The sequence below is a fragment of the Lates calcarifer genome, linkage group LG21 (genome assembly GCF_001640805.2).
Source record: "Lates calcarifer isolate ASB-BC8 linkage group LG21, TLL_Latcal_v3, whole genome shotgun sequence".
Taxonomy (NCBI): Eukaryota; Metazoa; Chordata; class Actinopteri; family Centropomidae; genus Lates; species Lates calcarifer.
This window is the reverse complement of record NC_066853.1, coordinates 15,265,296-15,293,060: the sequence shown is the minus strand read 5'-3', so window position 1 is coordinate 15,293,060 and position 27,765 is coordinate 15,265,296. Positions and strand designations below refer to the sequence as shown.

The following is a 27,765-nucleotide window of genomic DNA, read 5'->3' as shown; positions in this document are numbered from 1 at the left end:
TTAGACCAATCTTCTTACAACTACATTTGAGTCCCCCTAATTATTAATATGACTACATGATTGCCTGGTACAGTTATTCATCTGTTTCTTTTTATTTTGATTGTTACATTGCAATTCAAATTTGCCTGTAAAGCATCAGTTGTTACTTAGAGTCTGCAGTAATATACAGGTCATAATTCCAGTGATGTGTCATCACCTTGTTGTGTACAATAGTACACTATCAGACTGCAAACTGCAGCATCACTCTCATACACTGTTTGATGTTGTTGATCCTCCTGCTCAAAATAGTATTTCATAGTATTATTTTTTATTCTTTTAACCAACTTTGGAACCATTATCATATCCATTTTTGGGGTCAGCTTTAGAGCAGTTTGCCTGAACAGAGAACCAGTGTATATTCACAAAATTAAAATTACTCAACCTAAATCATCATAAGATTATGGACTTTAACTAGATCACTGGCTATGAGTATTCCACTTTTTATTTTTTACAGTAAAAATGGGCTTTGGTGCTGTTGACTCACATTGGAGTGGGTGGAATTTCAATGTGTTCTGCAGCCAACCAGTAAAGGGCAATAGAGGGACCATTTCTCCCTGGACTTGACTTTAAATGCCGTGGATGGTTTGCTCCCCTTGGTTTGAACCTCTCTCCACTGTGGCCTCTTCTTCTATTTACCTTAATATGATTGTCAGTCGTGGTAGACTAATGGTGGTTTTTGTGTTTTTGTTGTTTTCACTTCAACACAGCACAATCCACAAAGCAACAATTAATAGAACAGAAAAGAAAGCCAAAATACATCAAATAAATAACAAATAAAAATACAATTACTGTTGCTACTGTCAGTGAATTTACTCTGCTGCAATCGCACATAATCTGAAAAAGTTTAAACTTTTTTTTTTGCAAACATCTCAACTGTTTAAAGGTGCACCAGGCATCTTAATGCTTGAATCCCCAAGGGGAACAGCAGGAGGGAACTGTTTGAAGTTTTGAAAGCGAGAGGGAATTCATCATTTAGTAATCATGTAACATGACGTCAATGAAGTGCACACTCCTCGGACCTTAATTTCCTATTTTTGGTGGCTGGCAGGGGTGATGAGTACGAGGGGGAAATAAATTTGCTGCAGGTGCAGCCATTGTTGGTGAGTTTAGCTTTCTCTCCTTGGAGCGCTTGCTCCCTGCTGTTAAGAAGAGCATTTTGTATTTCAAGTTTCAATTTGTTTCTGCCTGTGTGCCAAGAACATTGTCTGCCAGAAACCATACCCAAAACAAGGAATAAGAGTGACTCTGCTGTATAGACTGTAAAGTATTATGTACAGAAAATCTCCTGCATCCTCATTGTGTAATTTATACTGTATGTTAAAATGGATCTATTTTAAGTCAGAAATCTTAACCTGGTGCAGGGTAGATCTTGGTTGCCTTTAAGGTTTTATGTTCAACAAAAGTGTGAAGAATATCAGTGTTTCTTTGTGTTAGATTAGGGCTTACTTGTCCATCAAACTTAAACTAAACTAAAATATTACAATATTTATAAGTAGGGGTCTTAAAGCTCCCCTCTACTCAAAAATGTGTGATACTTATTGTTAATTAATTTGGATGTTTCATCTTCACTGTGCATTCATCTGAGTTTAAGATATGAACACATCAAGCATGATTTTTACACAGCAAGTTTGAAATGAATATGAATATTTGATTTTTTTTTTGAGAAAAACATTTTTATATGTAATGTTTAACATGTCTGTAGGGGATCTTTAAGATATGATAAATTACTGTATCTCAGTGTTCCCCATATACTTTATACTTCATTCTTCATGTAATTACACATCCCAAAAATTTCACAACCAAATATTTTTCATAATTGGCATAAAAAATAAACATAAATAACACAAATTCTCAAGCACACCAGACGTTTGGAGAGAAAATCATCATTGTTATTATAATTCTATATGTTAATGTGTATATGTCAATATTCATTTATATATTTTATCCTTTTTTTATAGTTTTTGCACCTCATCCAGTCTGGGGGGATTGATTCATCTTGTAAACAGAGTCCTTTATATAGTGCCATGACCATAATTTACCTCAGTAAACCTTTTTTCAATGACTACTCACATATGGTAACTTTTGCAACCCACTGCTGTAGCAGTGTATTTTTTGTTGCTAGTTTTAGCCAGGTGTGAGGAATCATGCTGGTTAGAGAATAATGACAACAGCTAAATGTTGTTGAAATGAAATAGTGAGATCTCCCCGCACACCTTTTCAACAACACTGACATGCTGTTTCTGTTCAAAACATCCAAACCCTGGTGTGTTATGCTATAGTACAAACCATGCCATTATATCTTATTCATTACGCTTTGATACAGATTGTCAGATTTGGCCACTGAAACCAACACTCATGTGCCCAAAGCAGAGGGATCACACGATGCGAGGAGTCGAGAGGAAGAGTGTTATGCTAAAAGCAAAGCTGTTGTTGAAAATGGGCTCATTGTGGATTTTGTGTGAGAGCTGATTGCAGGTTTCAGACTGGTGGTATTGTTTTGATTATTTCTCCGTCTGCTTGTTTAGGTCGTGATGACAGCCATGAACTGTGTGTCAAAAACCAGCAATGTAACATATTTCTTTTTGTCTGACTGATGAGCGAAATGTTTATGGCAGTTGCTGAAAATGTGCATTTGTGAAAATAAATGTATTTGTAACGGTTTTCAAGTCAACACCATTTCACTAATTGTAGGGCGAGCAGTGAATAGGATTTTAATGGAGGGACAAGGTCTTGGGCAGAGGCGGCAGAAAACCTGTCAGAGCCAGGAGAAATTACAGAAGACAAACAGGGAGTGTTGTGGGTGCAGGACTAATGCTGTTTTTTTTTCCCCGGCAATGTTAAAGTAACCTGGGACTGAATTTCTACACCTAGAAACTTTAAAAACTTGTGAAATCGCTGCCTCCTGAACAGTTTATTTGGATAGGTGTTGTTGATGTTTTTGAAGGGGAAGAATAACCGTGTGGGGTTTTACGAATGTCTTAAAAACTGCGCTTCAAACACAGCAGGACCTCACAAATCCAAATCTCTCAGGCACAAAGCACTGATATTCCAGTTTTTCATTGCAGAGATATCTTTGGTCGCTTGAAAGAAATAACTCCCAGCGCAGCCACATCATCATACTCTACGTCTGATGTTCAGTGCTTCTGTAGGTTGGCTGACGGTCAGAGAAATAACATGTTTATTTCACCAGCTGACATGTGTGACTTTGTATCTGTGACATAGGTTTCCTGTGACTCTCATAAGTCTGCCGCCCCATGGTTATTCATCATCGTGCTCTGCCAGGCAGATGATGACATCTGCTTGTTCCCAATGGGCCCATAATGATCACTCCCAAACAAAAGGACAGCATATGCCGGCAAATAGCTCACTCAAGGCAGACTTATTCAAGCTTTCATGACTAAATTCCTAATTGTCGTGCCTAGATTCCTCTGAAACTGAGATTTACCGTACCCTCTCCTTGAGTAAACCCTCTCAGATTTGAGTTGTCTCAAACACAGATCTTTAAATTAATAATATAATATTCTTATGGTTTAGATATTTTCCCTCCATTGCCTGCAGGCATTTAAGAACTCATGAATGATGTGTGTTGGTTGCTGTTATATTCATGTATCATTTGCTTCATGCTGCACCAATAACACTTGCATGAATGAATGAAAAGCAATGGGAAGCAAATGTTCTCTGATTCAGTATAAAAGCTACAGTATCTTTGTTATCAATGTGTGTGCTTTTGGCCATGACTTCTTCAATTAGTAACTTCCTATCCACATATTTTACCAGTTTCCATTAAACACAGTTCCTCCAGTGTACGAGCGTTGGAAGCTCCATGACTTCCGCTCGCTATAATGAGACACAGGAGATTGGTAAAAGGTGCTCATAACCACGTATAATTATGTCTGCGACTCCCACTCCTCTTTTCTGGAGGATTTAATGCCAGACAAAATCATGTTGTGGTCCATATGAGGGTTTGTTGTCCCAGACTAATCATGCTTGCTACAGTGGCTTAATTAGTGTGTGTTTCTGCTACATAGATTGGTCTTAGCATGATAACCTTGTGCTATTATTGTGTAGTTTTTCACTGGCAATGCATAACCTCAACTGTCTGCCAACGCACCACTTTTATCCCGCCTACTAACTTCTGTTTCATATTTGTCTACAAAAATCCCAGTTTTCTTGTCTTATGTGAGATTTTCACTCTTTTGTAATTTATGAGCTCTTGCACCTGTTAAAGTCGCCACACACCTGTCAAAAAATGGCTTTTGTTTAACCAACTGCATGCAACAAATAGCTTTATTTTAATGAGTTGTTTTGTTCTTGATAAATATTTGCTTGTGAGTATTATTGATAGAGCTAAGCTGAATCGTCCATCAGTTCTCTTCCATCCTGCTGCCACCCTCTACCGGCGCCAGTCCTTCGGGCTCTTCCTATTTCAAAAAGACTAATGACCTTTCACTGTGCGACAGCGCAGACAGGTGTGAGGCCGATGTAAATCCACGTCAAATCAAGTCCCATTGTGGCGCACGTATTGTATGTGGCCGGTCGAAAAGGCTGAGAAAGAAGCTTGTCATGCTGTTGTCCACGAGGGTGTGTCTGCAGCTGGCTGTGAATTGTGCCCCCTGGCCAGCGCATGGTATGGGGGAGAGAGCTGGCCAGACAGAGGCCTTTCTCTCTTAAAGGTGCTATAACTCACGCATACTGCCTGTTGGCAGGAGAACAATGGTGCTTTTACCACCACAGTTGACTTTTTGACCCATAAATCTTCCATGGACAAGAAGTCAAAGAATCACAAGCCAGTGGAAGTTTGGGATTTATCAGGGTTTTGACATAATGTGAGCAGACAGGACTCAAGGGTCTCCCTGTTCTTAGTAAAGGCTGTCCCTGTGAATCACGCTAATTTAATCAAACATGCAACATAATAGAATGACTTAGCACTTGATCTTAATTTTTCACAATAAGAATTAGATTAATTGTAACAACCTCTTCTGCAGACATTTCCCTCTGTATCTGAAGAATACTTTCTATAAAACTTCATCTTCTAAGCAAGAGAAACAAATAGACAAAAGAAAAGCAAAATATCTTCCCTGCTGTCGTGTTGGCAGGCAGGTTTAAGCAGGCATAGATAAACAATTTCTCCTACATTGTTTCACTTTATGGTTAAATTTTCTCATATCAAATTCCTCACAGATACAAATGCTCCCTGAAAATATGGCCTCTCCAAAATACACTCATATTTCAGCCCTCATAATGCTGAGCCCAGAGTCATCCAGCCTGGAAATTGCCCATGGAGAATTCTTGTTCGGCTGGATATTATATGTGCCACATCCTATCCCGGCCCCTTCCCTGAATGGCCAATTTCCCTCTTCCAGACACTGACATTTCAGCTATCAGACTGCCTTCGGTCACAGGGAAAGAAATCTAGCCCACCCCCCTCTTCAAATACTGTCAGAGGAGAATCTCTTCGTGATACCCTGATACCCCCCTACCACCATCAACACCACCTCCGCCATACACTCCATCCCCGGCGGCAACATTATGCTGTCCTTGATGTTTTATCATTAGTTTGGGAGTGTGTGGTCCCCCACTGCTGTCTTTTGATGGAGTGCAGACAGTAAAGGCATGGAGACAGCCAGCCAATTTCCCCTGCTGCGACTCTCCCACAGCAAGGGGTCGTGCTATCTCTCTCCTGCACCAGACCCAGGCATATATTCCCCTGATGAGAAAGCTTTCAGCCCTCCTTAGTACCATCACATACCTGAATTGCCCTCCATTTTGTCTTTCTGATTATTTTGTTTAGGGGTTAGTGACAGGCCTAATCAGTACAGTGAGGGGCGGAGGATGCTGCTCCTGGCTCTGCTGTGCTGCAGCGGGAGACCACCAGAGTGGTTTAATTTGTAGTTTGACATTAATTATTGAGAGAGACTCTGGAAAATAGCAATACCTTTCCATGATTGCCAGACATTATTATTCATAGTTAATTAGAAAATTTATCAAAAAAGAAATACAGTAGCTTACCATAATGAAATATGATACAACCCCAGTGCAAATATTAGTGTCCTTTTCTCTGTATTTTTAGACATGCAGTGTGGCTCTATGGATGGCAGTGTTGGTCTGTCCACCACTTTGGTGTTGACTGAAATATCTTAATAACTATTGGATGGGTTGTCATATAATTTGGTTCATTACACCCAGACAATTCTAATGACCTGACCATTCCTGTAGCAACGCAGTGAGACAACTATTGGATACATTGTTACAAAATTTGGTATACAGATTCATGATCACCAGAGGATGAATCCTAATGACTCTGGTGATACTCTGACTTTTCATAGAATACTGGCAGCAGGTCAGGATTTTCATGTTAGTCCACCACCTGAATCCAAACTAAAATATCTCAACATCCTACAGACTGACACAAAATTTTGCACCAATATTCATGGTCCCCAGATGATGTATGCTCATTACCTTGGTAATTCCCAGATTTTTCTTGTGTAGTGCCACTGTGAGGTTGAGATTTTTGCTTTTTAGTCAAATATCTCAACAGCTGTTGAATGGATTGCCATAAAATTAGTTTTTGACGTCTATGTCCACCTTAGCATGAATTGTAATTGTTTTGGTGATCCCAGAATGTTTTCATCCTGATTTTGTGCAGTACTTGGTTTATGACCAAATACCAGCTGTACTTTGTCTTCAGTGCAAATAGCAAATGTTAGCATGCTAACAAGCTGCACTAAGCTGGCAAACATAGTTAAAAAAAACAAAAAGATACCTGCTACACATCAGCATGTTAACGTTGTTATTGTAAGCATATAAGCATGCTGATGTTAGCTTTTAGCAAAGAGCACTGCTGTTGCTTAAAGCAGATAGGTTCACATTTATTTAAGTCAACTTTTAAACAATATTCAGGTGCTCATATGAACATTAAAACAGGTTTAGCTCGCTGTAATTATTCCTCTTGTTTAAATGGTCTCAATCTCTTCTTGACACATTTTATCTTCAAGATTATCTTAAATAGTCTGAGCTAATTAAACTAAGTGCATATCTTTCACAGTCAGTCTTTTTAGTACTAAATTCCCTCTTTGTTTCCTGGATGTTGTTTCTGTGCTGAGCTGTGGTAGAGATATAATAACACAAAAAGATTTCATACCAAATATACAGTAACTTTGGGAGAGTACTCAGTCAATCCAACTAACTCACACTGCTGAAGCCTCATATTAGCTTCAGATAGTTTTGAATATATTTTTGCACAGAAAGAGGACTGTGGATGTTTTCCCCATCCCAACACTTTCACTCTTAAACTGCTTTAGGTACAGTTTAAACTGGAGGGATGATTACAGTGAGCAAGACCTGTTACAATGTTCATATGGGCACATAACTATTGTCTTAAGATAGACTTAAAAATGAGAACCTGTCCTTTAGGTACAGCCTCACAGAGCTGCCAGCATGGACCACAGCAGCTAAAACATGTGCATGTTATGATTTTTATAGTACAGCTTTTCATCTTCAATGACTTTTGTCTATTTCTTTACTCTTGTCTTCCTTTATTTCTTATACATGTTCTTTATTTTTTACTCTTTTCATCTAGATGCTCCCACTACTATCCCCACACCCACCACCAACCCAGTCAACACGCAAGGTACTGTATGCCCCCACTACTGTCCCTCTCAGCAATCATGTCTGTATGTGTGTGCGTGTGTTTATGTGTGGTGGTCTAGATATTCCTCTTATTGTGGGGACATAAATCTGTCACATTATGGGGACAAAAAGCAAGTCCCTGTAATGTAAATAATTAAATTATAAGGTTAAGACATGTTTTAAAGTCAGGGTAAGGTTAGGTTTAGGCAAATATTAGTTATGGTTAAGGTTAGAGCAAGTGTCCAGGAAATTAATATAAGTCAATATAATGTCCCCTTAAGTTATCAAGACAAGACTGTGTGTATGTGTGCTTGCATGCACATATGATCAGGTGATCAAGGAGAGCAAGAAGTTGTACCTAAGGCTAAGAGAGTCTGTGGATGACCAGTTTTAATCAGATAGTGCTGCTGATATGTGACATTGAGGACAGGCAGCGCCGGGCTGTCAGACACACCTGTCAGAGCCCTTTCCAGTCACATGTTTGATCTGAGAAAATGTAGGGACTCCGCTTTGCTGTTCTGCTATCTTATCAGCATCTGCAGCTATATCTCAACCGGCCCATCCATCATATTATAATGCCCTTTACATCTCCCCCTACAAATGCCAGTCACATTTCGTCTTTGCGAGGCCAAAAAAACATCAATAACTATTTTCTCAAAGACATATGAAATAAATGAAAGGCAGTTCATTTGCGGTGTTTATAGCAGAGCAACCTTTTGCCATCTTCTGTACCCACTATTTTAGACTTTGATTTAGCTCTGTTGCAATATTTCATTTCAATATCAACCATTAAAAAAAAAAAATGCTATTATTTCAAAAGCACCGCTAAGGCTACACAGATGGCGAGGCAACCTTGGGAGTTGACATTTGGATATGCCAGAATGTGACATTTCAATACAAAAACTATCCTTAAAGAATAGATCAGTTTATCAATGGCTGCTTTAGAGATACGGCAATTTTGGCCCTTTTGTCATGACCGTTCTGAAATTCATACAGTCATAAAAATATTCATACAATAAGTTTGGAACTCATTGTGTGGCTGCATTAAAAGTGCCAATATTGTAATGTGGCAGCTTTCAGATATGATTCATTGAAACATTTATTTGATCAAACAATTGGCTTTTCAGCAGTTTCTTTGTGCATTATTTAAAAACAAGGTCAAGAGTCACATAAATGGCACTGTCTGTAGTCATGTTTGTGAGGTCTCTCACAAACATGACTCTCTGTTCACTATGACAGAGCATTTCTGCTTTGCATGTTTTAAATGGCTTCCTCATGTTTGAAATTTCTCTTTTAAGCCTGCTTTTTTTTCCTGTCTCAGTTTTAGTATCAGCAGTATGTCAGTGATGATCATGCTGCATGGATACAGCATCATTTCAACTCTCCGACTCTCTCTGGGTGTGGCCCAGTAGAACAGGAAGTCGCTTTTGCAGAGCTGTGCATTACTCTGCATTTTTTCCCTAAGCTTTTCTCCTCGGAGTAACACTGATGCAGCTGTCCCCGTGTTTTCCACTGTAACATTCCAGTAATTTCCGAAAGACAGGCTTGAAAGAGGATTTACCGTGATTTATGCAGTACATGCTGGGAGGATGTAATTGAGCTTTCTTGCAGTTCACTACTCTTCTAAATACCCTGTCACAGGGGCAATGCTAAGCTGGCTTGCGGTAGATTGCTTTGCGCTACCTTAATCAGCATAACGGCACAGTATAGCATTTTCCTCTCGCCAATAAGTAACTGTACACCACGATTTCTTATTCATCCATTCTAACCAGAGTGTGAATTGGCACAGCCGCCGCCACCACCAGCTGCGATTTTCTCTCGTAATCAGAGGCCACTGAACTGCTACCATATATGATCCTAATTTTAAAGGTCCAGTCAGAAAATTTTCAGATGCATTTCTTGTGGAGTCTGTTACAAAAAAATTATCATTATGTGTGTTTGTCAACTAAATATGATTGAAAACTGCTCATGGATTGCGAATGTAAACAAGAAAATTACAAATAACCAGATAATATACCCATTCTGAGGCTGACATCGTTTTCATGAATTTTACATATAGTTGTGTATTCAAATCTGGTTATACTGTTGTAATTACTAGTTGTCTTTTATCTGTTCTTGTTTGGTGAACTCATTGCCTTTATTTTTTCAATATTATATGTAGTGAATGAACCATTCATTGAGAATTCAGCAGATTCAGTTGTTGTCTAATGTTGGTAGGTTTGAATTTTAGTGATGGGACTTGCCTTTTCTCCACATTTGGTCACATATTCCACCTAGTAACATCAGTTTTGTGCTGTATTTTACTTACAGCTAAGTTGAACATACTGAATGAGCATGTTAACCTTTCAATTTGCTGTCAATCAGTAATCCACACATCCACACATGAGCACACTATTGTCCCTCTGTTGGCACGAGGGGTTTCTAAACATTGTTAACCCGTTCCCCCTCCATTCTGTGGTTCATAACTGCTGCAGAAATATGGTTTTAATTTCACAGTACTATGATTTAAGTATCCAGGTTTTGTTAGCTTCTTTCCCCTCTTGTTGTAGCCATGCATATTGAAGAATCAGTTCAAGGCCAAAATATCGTTTTGTGCAGCGTGGGAGCACATGTCATGTTAAAGCACTGAATCCCACAGTTGTTTGTCTTCTATTCTGTTTCATGTTAAGAAAGTTTCATAAGAGTTCATATTGTCAGGTCTTCCAGTGTCTTAAAAGATGCAGAGAGTGTGTGCAGACCTCTTGGGAGAGATAAGTCATAGGAACATTTCTTTCAAGTGTTTGAAAGTTTTTAGGCATCGTTTCTCTCCATGTGTTTCTATTGAATATTTTGGTAATACTTTATTTAACAGGTCCAGAATTTTCCACCTAATTTCCAAGAACCTCTCCTCATGATTTTCTAAAAATCAGATGGTAATCAGCTGCTAATTATCAGGACATATCCGATGGATACTGTTGTCAATTTATGAACCTGTTATTTTCTTTAAAACCTGAATATTACAAGCAAGAACTTAGTAACTGTAGCAAGTAATGCTTTCTTCATCTTTAAAGATCTCGGTAACTTACTACTAAACACCAGGTAGTTTTTAGGGAAATTATGAGGAACATTTTTTGGAAAATAGCTGGCAACAGTGGGACCCATAAAATAAAGTGTTACTAAAGTTCTTTGTCGGTGGTTGTGTATCTTTTGGGCAGAGGGTAGAGTTTACCCAGAATCCCCAGTATCGAAGGAATAAAGGGAGTCTTTGGCGATAATGCTCCAGCTCGTCAGATGCTCAGAGATGATCCAAGGCAGGGACATCATATCCTGGCTAAGCCGTCAGTAACCCCTCTCTCCCCCGGATTGTCGAGAGGAGCCAGAGGAAAGACAAGGAACAGGGAATTATGTTGTAGACTTGATTGAAAAGACCCTATGTTTTCACAGATCTGCAGTCCAAGGTAAACTGTTGTTTAGCTTGCTGCATTAGGACCTCTGCTGAATAAACTACAGGCATGGCTTGTTATTTACATTATACACGTCGCTTTCCAAAATCCTATTTCCTATTTACGTCCCTCTCACTTTTATAGTTTTTGTCTATTGTCCTAAAAGATGCTACAAGTGCATTTCAGTCAAAGATGAGAGAATATTACACCAATCTTTGTAGTGAGGCAACAATAACAACTGTCTGTCAAAATGTATTTTAAGAAGGTTTACAATACAGAGATTTGTGATTTGCTCTAATCATTAAAATGTTTGCTTTACTTCACTGTGTCCCCCACCTCTGAAACCAAGCCTACACGCTTACCTAAAGGAATATAAAAACTCTAAGAATTGAAGGGGCTTGAAAGTGTGGTGAGTTAGACTGCGTTTTCCAAGGTCAACAGCCTTTTGGTTTATGGCCAGTGCAACACTGTAAATTAACTGCCAATAAGAGCTTTGCAAGCAAATATTACACTATACATGAACTCGAATCTGGCCTTCATACTGCACCCTTTAGACTGGATAATACTACTAACCATAATATAATTTTTTATTGCCTGCTTGGCTAAGCTGTTGGGGATTTGTAGCTCCTTATGACTTTAACATGTGTTGCACAGAATACATATATGACTTCAGGGTTATTCCCATGTCTTTGTTCCAACAAACATGATATTTTTTTTTCTTAGAGTGAGGAAATTATGTGATTTAGTGCCAGATGGTATTTCAGGAATTCATTTCTGGCCGGTTTTCATACATGTTTTGTTTGCTGTTTCCTCCCTCAGCACTGGTACGTGTTAGGTGTTGGCAGGTTTCCACCACGGCTGCTGTTTTGCTGTGGGATTCGAGCCTCAGCTCCATGTACACCATTGACTTCAACAAAGACTGTTACGAGTGCATTTTAGTATTCAGCATAATTAGTCATTAAACATTTACCAGCGTTGTTTTAACTCTCACATGTATCATTTCTCTTTGAAGTATTTCATTGGAAAAATTAAAGAATCATTTAGAAATGCTAATAGCTAGTTTTTTTCCCCTCACATTTGTTTACTCTGACTCCCAGTTGAAATTGTGTTTTTTCTGACCTGCAGTTTTTTTCTCCCCTTTCCTTTAAACAGTTATTAAAGAAAGAAAATATTGTAATGGTCCATTTTAATTGGTCTCCAGGGAATAGGTTAGTAATGCCAGCCCACCCTGAAGTTAAAAGAGTGTTTCATTGCAGTAATATTGTTTTGTTTTTTTTTTCATGGAGCAGTTGTAAACGATAATGAGAGCTCCATTTAGCACATTAGAGTTTGGAGATTGAATGTTATGTGCCAATGAACTCAGATTGTGTCCTCATTCTCAGCTGATAAGGTGTACTTTTGTGGTGTGTTACTTTAGGCAACTTTAGGGAGAGAGCGGTGAGTTCTATTATTTTGTCAACCTTTTCCTTCACCTTGATCTCCACTGGGGGGAAAACAAGTTGAAGGAGGGAGTATGAAGTGGAGATGGGTGCTGGCTGCTTTTGTGCAGAGAATTTTGCCAATCTCAAAAGATACAATAAACAGCCATCGAAGAGTTCAAATTTACTGTCACAATTTCCATTCATTTGCCATTTTATTAGTTGTTTTCAGACCTTCACTTGTATTTTCAGCACCTCCGTTAAATGTCACAGCTGTGTTTGTACATCTTCAAATCAATGTTTTGGTTATTACAAAGGACTCTGGAAATCTATTTAGCGAGCGAGCAGTGGCATTGGAATTCAACTGAGGACAATATTGTGCTCTGTTGATGGTCTGCTGCAACAGCAATACGAAAAATGATTTGGTGGAGATTGCCCATGTATGCTCATCTCATTACATTCATTTCCTTCCCGTACGGCGACAAACACAAAAGCCACGGATGTTAGCAGTTCAATGCTGCAAAATGGCTATTGACAGTCCTTAAGTTGATTCTGGTGCAATGTCCCATTGTCCTGCTGCTGCTGTCCAGGAAAGGGTTACTGTGAGAGTCTATTTAGTGCAAGTGAAGGCCTTGCTCTATCAATGCAAGAGAGTCATTGTTTCAATTATGTCCATGTAATTACATCTATAAATTGTAATGTGTTTGTGTGTGTGGGTTAGTGCACGTGTGTGTGCATGATATGCCTCGTTGTGTGAGCAGAAAACTATTGAAAGAAAAAAAAAGATGGGAAAACTGAAATTATGTTCCATGTAATCAGCGTGGTGACAAGCCTGCAGCTCTGATCTCCACGCTGACAGATAAGTCTGATAGGATGTTCTGTTACTGACCAGAGTGGCAATTAGTCATTCCAGTGCAGAGACGGGAAAGGTGCGACTGTAAAGCATGTGGTAGTGGGAGTTCAGCGGAGCAGATTTCACCACCGCGCAGACACAGGCATCAGTTGCAAATCCTCTTTATTCCCCCATAAATCCCCACGGCTGTGCACATCCTGTCAGGACGCCGGTGTGGGCATGTCAGCACTCCCCGATCGACCTGTGAGCAGAGCTCCGCTGGCGGTATGGACACCAGCCACATTACAGACATAATCAAATTCTACTTATTTCAAGTGTGGGGCCACAAAGGCCACTGTAATAACACTGTCTGTCATTTGGAGGGTTTTTTTTATATTCTAAGCACCTTGTAGTATAATGAATGCATATATATTGAACATGGACAGCTGCAGAGAATGCACTCTGAGCCTGGATTTGTTGAATGACAAACTAATTTAACACGAGAAGAGGTAGGAATGGTGATAATGGCGGGTTGGCCACTAACCACAAGGTTGGTGGTTCAATCCTTGGCTCCTCCAGCCTGCATGTCAGTGTCCAAAATATTGCAAAATACTGCACCCCAAATTGCTCCTGATGCCTGTGACATCAGTTGTGAATGTGTGTGTGTGTGTGGGAATGGGTGAATGCAACTCATTGTGTAAAGCGCTTTGAGTGGCTATTAAAGACTAGAAAAGTGCAGTCCATTTACCATTTAATGGCAATATAACACACACAAAGAAAATCTGTTCTTGTGGAGGTCCAAGGCCAGGGTTAGATATCTTTCAAAATAACATGAACACAAAAGCACAGTCCAGAACACCTATACCATGAAGCCAGTTTAGTCTGGCTCTCTTGGGGTTACCTGGCCTCACTGAACCTGACACTAGCTGTCCTTGAAAACCTGTATCATAAAGCTCTGTTAACACTGGGTTTACTTATCCACCTATCAAACACGTTCATCTGCAAATGGCTGAGATGTTAGTTATGAACAACATCGTCAGAACCATAAATCAAGTACTTAATATGATAAGAGATGAACCTGTGATACCTGTTGGTAATTTTGGTTACAGTGTAAGCATAAAATGATATTCAGCAGGGTGAAATCTGAACAATATGATCACATGGCTAGAAGAGAATAAGAAGATGAAGAAAGTGCAGGAAAATCCTGTTTGGTCTTTAATATAGAGTGACATTTTTTGCTTTTTTGTCTGATGATGAACAAACTATTTCTGAATATGTGATGGACCTATAATAGTTAAAAGTAAGACTGTCTCTCCTGCCAAAGCAGAGAGAAAAAACAAGTAGCTAATTTATTATGAGGTCTATCTGAGTGGCAGGTTGCATTTATATTAATGGGAAATTTCTAACAGTGTGTGGATTATTTTTCTAACAAAAGACAACAAAGAGTTTAGTTCTTATTTCCAATTATCATCATAAAGTGTCCTCATTTATTCTGAGCTGCAGGGATGGAATAAGTGTAAAAGCATCAATAATATCAAGAATGAAATAAACTCACAATTGTGATGATGCTAAAATAGTTATTATCTAGTAGTGATAGACTGTTCCTTTCTTTGTTTGAAGCTGTGTTTTAAAACCACAATGGGCTGAAGGAAAACCCTGGAACAAAAAAATTATTCTACTGATCTGTAAAAAGAATCTATTGTCTATTGGCACTTTATTGTGAACTAAACTACTTTGTCTATGTTGGGATCCTACAGGAATGATGACCAATTTTACCAGTGATCTGATTGATCAGTATTTGGGCTGTTGACAGGTTTTGATCTGTTCCTCTGAAGTGAACCTGCTCTGGAGCAGGTTTGGCCTGCAGCATAGGTTACAATGGTGATCTACCACAGTTAAAAGTGAACCTGCTTCAAAACCCAAAGTCAGTTGGATGACCAACTAACCTTGGCTTTATGGTACAGGCACCTGAAAATTGTGCCGTTGTCGTGTTGTTGTTGTGTAGTTCTGTAGGTAGAGCATGTTGTCTGATAATCACAGGGCATTTTGATCCCTCTGTCATGACAATAACTAATAGGGTTTCAGTAATGTGTGCGTCCGTGTGTGTGTTTAAAATGGGTGAATGACATTGTGAAGCATAATAATTTTTGTTAATGTCTACTTACCCTGATTTTCTGAAGCTTTTAGCCGCATCATGGTTTTCTCACTTGTCACAGAGAGGGTTTAGTCAGGGTATCTGCAGGTCTCAAAAAGTCTTGAAAGGCATTTAATTCAGTCTCCCCAAAAAGGCTGTAAAAGGTATTAAAAGTCATAAATTTAATTTACAATAGCCTTTTCTCTAGGCAGTAATGTTAGTTGTAAAATGTTTTTGTATCAGATAACGGGCTGTCCTGAGACATTACACGCCTATAAACCAAAAGACAGAGTGTTACAAAGGTGGATTGTGCACACAAGAGGCTGTTAGCAAAGAAGCTTCTTGTCTCACGATGGGCGAGTGTCAGTTTTAGCCAAAACTTTCATGACCTTTGTATCGCATTGCTTTAAGTAACATATCTCATAATCTCCTTACAATATAATGCACTCCTGCAGCAACACCATAAAATAAATGAAAATGAGCACAACAGTAATATTTATTCCATGTGTGTTGAATTTGAGACAATGTTTTTGAGGCCCTCTGTAATAAATACAAAACTGACAAACAGAAAACCAGTGTTCAGTAGTGTACTTGATATAGGCAACATGATATGCAACCAACCGTAACGGTCGATACTGTAGGTGTTATGGGATTTTTTTGTTTCTCTTTGACATTTTTGTGATAGAGTCTCTGTGCTTACTCTGGGCAGATTTTTCTACCTGTTAAATAAAACTCTCCCTCGGTGTGCAGAGGCGGCCGAGACCCTACATGTTTCCTCGCGGATGTGTCAAACGGAAGACAGCAGGGAGCAAGGTGAGGGCAGGAAGGTGTAGGGGGTGGGGGGGTGTAAGGGAGGGGCGAGGAGACAGGACCGTGCGCAGGCCATTTAGTGGGTGTATGTTCATTAGCATGGAGCATGGGCCGCTCCCACTCCTCACCGGGAATGAGCTATGCTATCTGACATCCCCGATACAGTAAACAAACTGCACCTTGCACATCCCTGCGTCACACACGCCGACACACAACAGTGGCTCGCTTCGTTGAAGACGAGTCCATTTTAAGAGAGCGCTCGACTGAAACAAAACTTTTCTCATTAATTAGTTTCATTGCAGTTCTGCTTCCAAGATGTCCTCGTGGTAACGGAATGCAACTTAAATAAGGTGTTGCTCTCAGGTTGAGATGTGAATGTGTCACTAGACTCCTCAGCTCCACTTATTACGCCCTCACAGTGTTGAGAAATTCTGCACTCTCTGCTCGTCTTTTATCAAAATCATTCAAGTTCAGAGCATGACTAGTGAGAGTGATGGAAAATTGAGCTGCTCTCTCATGCAGCAAAGAACAGTGCAGCCATTCCCTCACCAGCTACTCCTCCATCAGTCCAAATGTGCACAGATATAGACTATTGATAAATGCCTCTGAACTATTCTGAGACTGGAAATTTAAAGGCTTCAAATTTTGCCTTGTTCTTCTGTGGTGCACGGATAAATCTGGCTAAATGCTAGACAGTGATACTCTCTGACACCTGAGGCAGCCACGTATTTCTCTGCATGGGGACACCGGGCACCAATTTATCTCCAAACTTGTGTCAATTTCTGATGATTGAGCTCTATAACTTCCAGAAATGGCCTCTTAAATCACAATGTATTTTACAGTGTGTGAACTCTTACTGAAATTGCAGACAGTGTCTACTGTTTGATGGTGAAATAACTGTCTTAAAACATTTTTCAACATTGCTCACTCAAGAGGCTCAGGCAGCAATTTCAGCTATATAAAGCTCTGTAAACATTCATATAATGAGCTGGGTTCAACATACAATGCCACAAATGTATAGTTTAGAACTTAGAGAAACATCTGACTTAATTTCAAACGTGTTCACGTGATACATTCTGGTTTGTGTTTTTAATTAAAGGAATAGTTTAACATTTAGGGAAATATACACTTTATTGCTGAGAGGTAGATGTGAGGATCGGTACCACTTTAATTTCTGCATATGGAGCTACAGCCAACAGCCAATTAGCATAGCTTAGCACAAAGACTGCAGATAGCCAAGAAACCGTGTGGGATATAACACCTGTAAAACAACACACTTGTAAAACAACACACTTGTTTTACACTTTGGTTTATGTACAAATTAACAAACAAGCTATAGTGTCTTGATCTTGTCTTGAACTTGAACGGTGCTTTTAAGTTGATTCTGTTACCCTTGGACAGAGCCAGACTAGCTGTTTCCCTTTCAGTTCTTTCATGGACAAACAGATGATCACATAGTACATAAAGCAAAGAAGGACATTAGTGAAGGAAAAATTATGAAACATTCTGTTAGTAAAAAGCCTAATTTGGGGGATTATAAAGCTAAATTATTGTCAGTGGTTTACGGGATTTGTCAATAAGCACAAACTAATGGGTTTAATAGCCTCTTTGTGGGATATTTAGTTAGAAATTGTAAACCATTTACCATCTTCCATGGAGCAACTTGTGCTGTTGTATCATCTCATTTTTACTGGTGAGCTACATAAACTGGCATTTTTCTCTCTCTGCAGTTAGGTCATGCTAAAATGCTTTGAGAGAAAACAAACCAATTTAGTTTATTTTGGCAGCCTAATGATATAATGGCCATAGCTTCCAGTGCAGTCCACATCTGTGTGAAGGTGCTGGCTTTGTGACTGGCTGAGAGGCTTTTCTGATCATGAAAATTATTAACAGTTATTGTCCTGTTTTCAGACTCCAGAGCCGGCGAGGGGGCACCGCAAAAAATTGACCATGCTGTCATAGGAGGAGTGGTTGCCGTGGTGATGTTTGCCATCCTCTGTGCACTCATTGTTCTTGGTCGATACTTCGCCAGACACAAAGGTAAAGCACCGGCAATACAATCATACTTGATCATGAACACATCTTGGAAGTTCAAGTGTTTTTTTGTTGCAAGTGGAGTGCCATAGGATTGAAGTGCACGAGAGGATGAGGAGGTGGGGGTGGCATTGTGGGCTAATTTGTATGTACTCTTTCGCAGGAACTTACTTCACACATGAAGCCAAAGGTGCGGATGATGCAGCCGACGCAGACACGGCCATCATCAATGCGGAGGGGGGACACAACAACACAGACGAGAAGAAGGAGTACTATATCTAAACTGGACAGGCCAGGAGAGACGGGTGGGAATGCTGGTGGTGGAGGTGGTGGTGATGATGGTGATGGTGATGGTGGTGCTGTAGGAGCATTATGTCTAACTCTGATTGGTTACGAGACAGCTTGAGGTCAGGGAGGGCGAGATTTAAAGAGGAAGAGAAGAAAGAAAAAAAGTGGAAAGTAGGACTACCGTGGCCAAGTGGTAAGAAGAGGCGTTGTTGAGTCTCCTATCCGACCCCTCCTGGACTGCTGGGGCCTATTCTGTACAGTTCAATTATTTTACAGACAATTTTGTGCCTTGTTCTATTTCTTTTGTTTATTTTGTTGTTTATTTTCCCCGTCACATGCTTGTTGGATTGGATTTTTTTTCTCCATGTACTCCACCTGATCCTTTGTTGTATTTGGCTTTTCAGAGGAGATTAAATGGGCCTGGTGTTTGTCTATGTGTGCTGCAGCTAGCTTTTAGCTCATGTACCCAGATCTGAGGAACCACCTCATCCTCTTGTTTCTTTTCTTCTTTTTTGAATAATCTCCAGAGTTCAGTAACTGGAACACAGTGTCAACACATTTCTCCTCACTGGGTCAAAGTCCAACAGTCCCTGCAAATTCATCACACCCCACCCCTCTCCTCCTCTCACCTCCTCTCACCTCTCATACACGCGGGTCTGATTGGTTTCAACTTATTTCAGCCCAGATTTCACTCACCGTCAAGGTCGCTGTGGTGATTACTAATGTAACAGTTGTGAGTAATCACGCTCATCATAGAATGTATTTGTTCCTGAAAGTGAAGTAGGAGTTCTGTTCATTTTCATCTCACACCAAACCGCCAAGTACAACTGGTCCCTCGTTGGCTTCCAGAAAACATCTGACAGTTAGTTGTGAGGTCAGTTTAGTATTTGTTTAGGGTATTGTGGAGTACAGTAAGACATCCTGACAGCTGTGGTGTGCCATGATATGGAGTGAAAATTCTCAACCGTTTATTCACTTTAAAGCTCTGTATTAGGATTTTCTGCTGACTGAGAGTTTGTTTGTTCTTTCTTTTTTTGTTGTCATTAGCTGATAATCCTGTTCGGGAAAAAAAAATCTTAAAGGAGTTGTTTGACATTTTGGGAAATATGCTGATTCACCTTCTTCCTGAGAGGTGGATGAAAAGATTGATGCCAGTCTCATGTCTGTGTGATAAGTGTGAAGCTGGAATCAGCAGCCAGTTAGCTTAGCTTAGCATGAAAACAGGGCAGGGTAAAATCTGACCTGGCTCTATCAACAACTGTCCATAAAACTGCAATGAATCAATTTTACGCTTTGTTATTTGTACCAAAGTGTAAGTTAAACAAATGAGATAAAACAAATGAGATGTTAACTGGTGAGCGTCACAGGTGCTTGCAGGTAAATTTGTTACATTTAGATAAAGCCAGGCTAGCCGTTTGCCCCTATTTCCTTTAGTCTTTATGCTAAGCTAAGCTAACCATCTGCTTGATGTAGCTTTATATTTACCAAACAGAAATGAGAGTGGTATTAATATTCTCATCTAAGTAGTGTCAAGAGTATAAATATGTGTATTTTCCAAATTTAAAAAAAATCTATGTCTTCAAAAACATTGCCTGAATCTAGATTTAGATTTAGTTTTTCTCAGAAATCTTTTTTTTTTTTCATCCATAGGATGGATAGACCAAAAAAACTCGGCAGAAGACATTGCTCTAATAATTAGAGCCAAAAGACTTCCTCTCTCTTCGCTCATTCTGCAGGCAGTACATGCATGTTGGCTGTCGCAGGGTCTGATCCAGAGTACGACATCCAGTGGCAAGAAAAACAAGTATGTATGTCTTACATGTCTTTGTTGCATACACCCATTAAACATTAACAGTGTTGGTGGAAAAAGTACATTTTAATAACTGGTTGAACCTCCTTTGGCAGCAACAGCCAAATAAGCTCTTTCTGAAGCAGCAAATCAGACCTGACAAAGTTTAGGTGGAATTTTGGACCATTCTTCCTTCACAACTGCTGCAGCTCAGATATATTCCCAGGATGCCTGGTGTGAACGGCTCTCTTGAGGTCATTCCACAGCATCTCTGTTGGGCTGAGGTCTAAGATCTTAGGGGGCTACTCCAAAAGGTAGATTTTCTTTCTTTGAATGCATTCTATATTAGATTTACTTCAATGTTTAGAGTCATTGTCCTAGTTCATCATCCAACCTCTAGTGAACTTTGGCTGGTAGACAGCCACCCTCACATGTTTTTTAATGAGTCAAAGCAGCTCTTAACTCACACCTCCATTCTGGTTTCATTGACTGGACTCTAGTTTTACTAAGTCCTGAATTTTGTTGATGTCATTAGGTGAGGGGTTCACATACTTTTTCAAACATTCACTGCGAATGTATCCAAAACGGACATAAACAATGCAGTGGTTTCTGTGTTATTAGTTAAAATAGATTGTGTTTGTTCATAAACATAACTCAGATGAAGATCTGACAATATTTTAAGATAAATTTATACATAAATGCAGATAATTCCAAATGGTTCGCTTACTTTTTCTTGCCACTGTATATACTGTGTAGCACCTAAAAGAGCAGCTAGTCCTGCTGCATCGATCATAAGATCGTATTAAATTTTGCTGTGCGTTAGATATTGGTGCAGATTGCTGTGCATGCTGTTGGTTTAAACATGAACATTTTTTATATTTTCATACCACCCACATGGTTGACCCTAGACCAGATATGAGAATTATGTGAGTGTCCATACATACAAAAAATTACTTGTATAGAGCAAAGGCTGAAAGTCTTCTTTGCAGAGTGCTCCTCTCTAAATAATTTATTTTTATCTGATAATACAGCAAATATTGAGCTTTTAACTGGAAATGTTACAAGGACTTTGTTTATTTTATTTTTCAAGGTTTTATCTTTTTCTATTGAGTTAATGGGAGGAGGGGATGTCACACTTTCAATGGCAGTTTCCTTTCAGTGGTGTATAAGGTATCAAGGTATGTTTGTATACCCATAGCAATTGGAGAAAAAAAATCACTGCTTATTTTTTGACTTAGAAATCTTTGCTACACAGACTTTTTTTTTGCCCTTGCCCAAACCCAAGAAAAAGACATTCAATCTTTGCAAACATGAATCAGTTACATTTCCTTGCTGTCTGTAAAGACATTTTACCTTTGGGCTGTCTTTGATAACTTGTAAGGGCTCTCGGCCTTACAAGTTATCAAAGATTTGCGTAGAGCTTTAGACTTGGTTTGGGAAAGATCATTTTCTTACTGTCATCCTGCAGCCTCAAACCTTCACAGAGGAGCCGTCTACTGTTACAAATTTCTTTTTTTTTTTTTTTCACCAACACAAATCAGAAGATCCTGCGCTAGCAGACAGAGACACAGTGTGCACACCATGCACGCTTCATGCCTCTGACTCTGTCACAGCTAGAAGAGTAAAATCTGTTTGGTAATTAGTAAGTGATTTCATTGTATTGCTTGAGTTACAAGAAAAAAAATCTGTAAATGTATTATGAAAAAGGATAACCACTGCCTTAAACCCACCTCTTGATACTTATCATTATATAGGAAAAGACTGAAGGACTTAATTTAGTGCCTTCTTTGATTTTGAGGCATATGGTTAGTATCGTACAATATCCTCATGTACACTCTTACAGTATATCTTGTATATTTCTGTTCTTTCTAACTTACAGGGCCAATACTCATCCAAGCTGTCTATATTCACGCACCATAGACTTCCATCAACAAAATGACATGGAGCATGAAATAAAAAAGGCTGGAATGAGTTTAATGTTGGGAAAAAAAGTATTTTTATGTTTATCAGGGTGGCGTGGCAGCTTCCAATGACTTGAATGTCATATGCCGGGATGTAGTATTTATTGTCTTAATTAGTGATCACAAAACGATTTAAATTTGGTCATAATTATTTTCTCTGCTTCACTTCATTTGTTATTTATATGGATATCTTCAAGGACAAGGCTCACTAGTATTATCAGAGAGGAATACAGTACTAAAAGCTATAATAAGCTACAATAAAAGTACATTTTTGTGGATATTAGAGTTTCGGTGTCATGGAAACAGTTATGTGCATGACAAAATTTTATTTTGGGGTTTGATATTTATCTTAAATGGTTATGAAGTCACTGCTGCTTTTAATTGAGGAACATTAAAAGATTGTCAGAGGCATCATTCTAATCCAATATTTGATTATTTTTAAATACTTGATATTTAGTATGTTCGTTTTCACTCTCTCAGGTTCATGAGTGTTAATAGTTGTGTTTTTTGCATCTCAGGTAGAATGCAAATTTAAGGCCCCAAGTATATACTGTAGTACCACAGCTATTCAAAAAGTGAAGAAATCACAAGATGTACATGTTTTTCTCAGTTGTACATGTTTATGTGTTCTTAATATGGTGCACTGTTACAGTAAACGTTATTATTTTGCATAGACCTAGTTCACAAAGAAAGAAAACTAGATTTGTTAAGCAGACAAAAATTATGTACAGTCAGTGTCAACAAAATCACAATGATGTTCATAAAACAACTTCTTCTTCTTCTTCTTCTTCCACTGTAACACTTTGCTCATACAGTATTGGTTATTTAGTAATTATAGGATGTGACCACAGACAGTCAAGCATCTGTTTGCATTCATTCAATTCGTGCATAAATTTTCATAGATGAAAAGATTGCGTATTTACTGTGACATGAAGTTTTATGAATGATCTGTAACATGTCTTGGATATTTGGATGAAACTCATGTTTAAAGCCTGGGGAAGGAGGGAAAGCAGGGGTGTGGTTGTTTTATTACCCCCAGATGGTTGTTTTTGTTGTTGAATCTTAAATTTCTCTCCGTACCCAGGCGACATTTTTCCTTTTGTGTAGTGAAGAGGATGTTTCTCATATGACCATGCATATTTTGTATTGGTTAACACCAACATTTTTACAAAAGAAAAAAAAAATCAGAAGAGTACTTGTCTTAATAAAAAGATATCAATGTTTAAAGTGGTGTGCTGGTGTGACTTGATCAAAAACGTGGTTTCACTTTGTAGTGCTGTCCTTGAGAACGGAGAATTTGTTACTTTGTATGTGTTGTCAAATTTGGTCCCTGTGTTCAACGTTCTGAATACATTAGCTGGATTGAACCTGCTCACTTCATCCTGAGCTGCTGATACTTGTCAAACTCACAAAGACGAAAGATCTTGAGATGAGGCAAAAATACTGTACCGATGTAGATTGGCTGTGGGTGAGTAGCAGCAGCAGCAGCAGCAGCAGCAGCAACAGCAGCAATCTGGGATCCCATCAGTGACTGACACATGCACTGTAGTAAAGATAGAGGCGAGAAATGTTTTAAATGACAAAATGACTGACACCTACAGGCTCGGGGGCCCCTGTTAAGGCTTCCGACCGAACATGTAGATGTTAGTGATTTGACAAATTGATAGGCATTTCGAGGAACAGGACCTAATTCATAACCATAAGCTATTCTGTCATCATAATTCTGTCAGTGCCACCATTTCCCATTACTTTAAGTGATCCATCCCAGGTAAAGGTCAATAACATTATTCAAACTTTAATGGGAATAGTTTAACCTTAGAAACCAGCCACTTTTCTCCCTTACTCATACAATCATTGAAATATAATGCTTCCCTCAAGGAACATTAAATAGCTGCCTATTGATTTTTTTATTAACACAACAGATTATAGGATTTTCTCTATTAATTTTTTTTCAAGGTTTAACTCATAAAATTAAACATCCAAATTAAAAGAAGGTATAAGACTTTGCTGTTTGGCTGTACCAGCTTTCAGTGTATCGTGAATGCATGAACGTAGAAGGGTGATGTTTCAGTTAGAAGCAACTAATTCCATTTAAATGTTCAATTCTAATTTGGAATGACATGTTTAAGTGTAATTAGCACAATGGGGAAATTGAGAGTGAACGAATGTCTGAGCATGGCTTGTTTAGTTGGCTAATTGATTGATTGAGATTGATGGCATGTAGCACTTGGCTTGGCTGAGGTATAATTAAATGATGTGGGAATAAATAGTCGGTGAACAACAGCAAATGCAACAAGCTTTGTCTGCACACTCTCCCCCTATGTCGTTCCTGTTGAGACAAATACTCAAGGACTTGCATGATTCCTATTTACTTATTTATTGGCCGGCTCAGTTGTTAACAGAACAACAAATTCCACCGGTATTTCCTTTCCAAACTCCATTTTGATTCCTTACAGAAAACAGCTCAAGGGCCTCCTGTATCACAAGTTTTTTCAGAATAATTTTTATATAGAAGATAAAAAGCCTCAACCTGAAAATAAAACAGCACAATGACAAGAGCTTCTGTTCACAGAAATGTCACAACATAAAAAAACGTTTATATCAAATTATACAGTGTATCATGCAGTATATTTATCAGAGCATCACAACACAGTATTTTTTATCAGAAATAAAGAGACTGCAGTGGTAACTACATAAGGTTATACAAGCGGCTCTGAAAGAAAAGAGGAGGTATGTGAAATTATGCAGAACATTTGTAATTCTTCTTTTGTATCCACAGCCCCTTGCAGATGAACTCAAGTACCCCTTCACTGAAATCACCCTACATTTTCCAAATGTGTTTTTAAACTGGATGTTATTTAACACTGCTTATTAAATAAAAGTGGATGTTGTTCCACTTTATTTCATACTGTCGAATTCTTAAATTTCAGGTCTTTACATTCATCCTGCTGGAACTTCAGCCATTTATTCATTACTATTAGCTATCTAAACTGTTTATTACTTTTAGCAATCTCTTTCAGACATTCATGCATTACTTTTTTAGCTGTCTATTTTACCATTCTTTCGTTATCTGTCTAGACTGTTTAGACTAGACTCTGCTTGCCAAGAAGTTTTCACACAGTCTCAAACACAACATGTAACTAGTTTTCAAATGTTAAAGCTGACTCAACATGTGGGTATTTTAATCACTTCAGTAATGATTTTTTTTTTTTTTTAGTTGAGTTTTTCTAGTTGCTACAGTCTCTCCACATGAGCCCCCTGCAGAAATACCCCCTGGGGTACAAGCAGACACTTTTATTCATGTCATTAAATCTTATATATATATATTAATAACCTGTGTAAGTTTACTGTCACCATCTAAAATAGCATTAACTGTAATTGCTGTTGAGGGTAATATTGTTTAAATCTGGAGAAATGCTTGCAAATATGTATGGCATGGTTTTAGTGATCTGTAGTAGAAACTTGGGCAAACATGAGAATGTGATTCAGTGTTTTGTACTACAAGGACAGCATTTCGTGTTTCAAGGTAAGAATTTAGCTCTTTAGGTCTCTGCATTAGGATTTTTGCTCATTGAAACTGAACAATTGCAAAACACTGCAAGAGAAGATAACACACAGGAACAAAAAGCATTAAAACTGAACCCAGTCCAACAACGTTGAGCCATGCCAAGTCAAAGAGGTTTGTAGAAAACATTGTCTGACTTCTTTTGGGTCTTAAGTGTGTCTTCTATATATAACTATTAATGTTGGGGAAAAGGTGCCAAGTCATTTTCCATGCAAAAGATGAGCTAGTTGTTTCAAACAATGATAAAGGACAAGCACCTGAAGCCTGTGATAACCACAACACAATTATCTCTGACTGCTACAGTATGACCCAGAGAAATCTGCATTAATTAAAGCACACACAACCAGCCTGTTAATCCTGTATGAAAGTGTCAGGGAGAAGAGACTTGTGTTTGTGAGGTGATTAACTCCAAACCTGAAAGATGCTGTGAACAGCACTATAGGCTCTAATGTCAGCGATGTTGCTGCTTGATGTTTAATACTCTGATATTTAATCAGAGATTGATGTTTACCAGAGGGAGAAAATGTGCTGGATGTTGATGTGGAAGTTTTAGGTGTGATTAATTAGAAAAAGCTGTGAAAAATCTCTTCCCCACCCCCCAAAAAGAAAGAAAGAAAAAAAGGTTAAGTGTCTCAGACAGGAAATCTGTAATTATCTGCTGAGCCTAAGCTTCAAGCAGCATCCCTCTGAAGTTCCCTCAACCAAATCTCAAGGTGACTCCTTTCTGCAGAAGCAAAGAAGTTTTCTTTTGCCAAATTTACATTGATGTTCCGCTTCATAGCCACCACCCAGATACAGTAAGCAAGGCAAACATTTCTCACTCCTCTCTATCTCTATCTTTTATTCTGCTACATCTGCATGTAATCTTTCTATCATATTTAGCACTGTTGATGCATAATTAATTTTAATTTAAAGTAGATTTTTAATTTGAAACACTTACCGTAGATAGCTGCTTGTGATTATCATTTTTAGATAGCCATAAAAAATGCTATTGTTGCACTACAAGTTTATTTTGTCACCCACCTTCTTTCTGATACACTGCAATGCATCTATGGATGTTTTTTTCGCTTATGTTTTGTGTGTGTGTTTCTGTTGTCAGCATATGAAAGTGTTCTATTTTTGTGGGACAGGCTGTTACAGTCTAAAAAAAATGTCTGTACACAGCCTTGAAGTCAGTCACATGGAGCTTTAGTGAGCCAGTGAGTTGCTGAAGGAACACTGCCACTTCAATAATTTATCAGTCTGAGTCTATTCTCACTTATTAAATTAATTATTTAAGTAATTAAAAGTTACATTTTTTAATTAAATTGGCATTGAATTCAAACACAGGTCCTTCACCTGGAAAGAAACGTATCATGGGATGAAATTCATCGGCTTGAACTTAAATTCAATTCCATTTGGGAAGACGTAGATAAGTTGAAAAAATTATCTGTTTCATGCTCCGTAACCACTACAGTCATTCTCTTTTGAAATAAAAATTGCACACTGCTTGCTTTACAAAAAAGGTTCCAAGGCTCTTGGCTAAGCTGTATGACAGATTTTCAACTTGTAAAATCCTATAATTATTAATCATTCTCACACACATTAAAAAAAAAAAAAAACTTAGGTCACAGCATCTACAAACAAAGTGTGTTCTAATGTCTTCTTCAGCTCTTAGGGAGCAGCTTAAATAAATTAATCTTGAATTAATGTTCATTCATGTGCCCTTTGGATGGCTCCATTCCTATTCTCAGAACATTTAAACAACAGGTTGATAGCTGTTTGATTCTGAAACCACTCAAATATTGCTTTATCTGACTTGATATCAGGGTTACTGGTAGTCAGGGCCGGTTCTAGGCAGGCAT

The 27,765-nt window shown here is 38.6% G+C and overlaps 1 protein-coding gene across 4 annotated transcripts in view; it reads left to right on the top strand.

Moving 5' to 3' along the window:
* cadm1b (cell adhesion molecule 1b) overlaps window positions 1–19,602 on the top strand; it is a 132,531-nt gene extending 112,929 nt beyond the window's left edge. For 2 of the 4 annotated variants that reach the window (XM_051065519.1, XM_051065518.1), the window contains 4 exons: window positions 7,619–7,669; window positions 16,225–16,287; window positions 18,196–18,324; window positions 18,482–19,602. In XM_051065519.1, the coding sequence (XP_050921476.1) occupies window positions 7,619–7,669; window positions 16,225–16,287; window positions 18,196–18,324; window positions 18,482–18,600 (362 nt within the window). In that variant the 3' untranslated portion in view covers window positions 18,601–19,602. The remainder of the gene's footprint in view (window positions 1–7,618; window positions 7,670–16,224; window positions 16,288–18,195; window positions 18,325–18,481) is intronic. The other 2 variants (XM_018668254.2, XM_018668257.2) reach the window with 2 other exon arrangements.
* The last annotated feature ends 8,163 nt before the right edge of the window (window positions 19,603–27,765 follow it).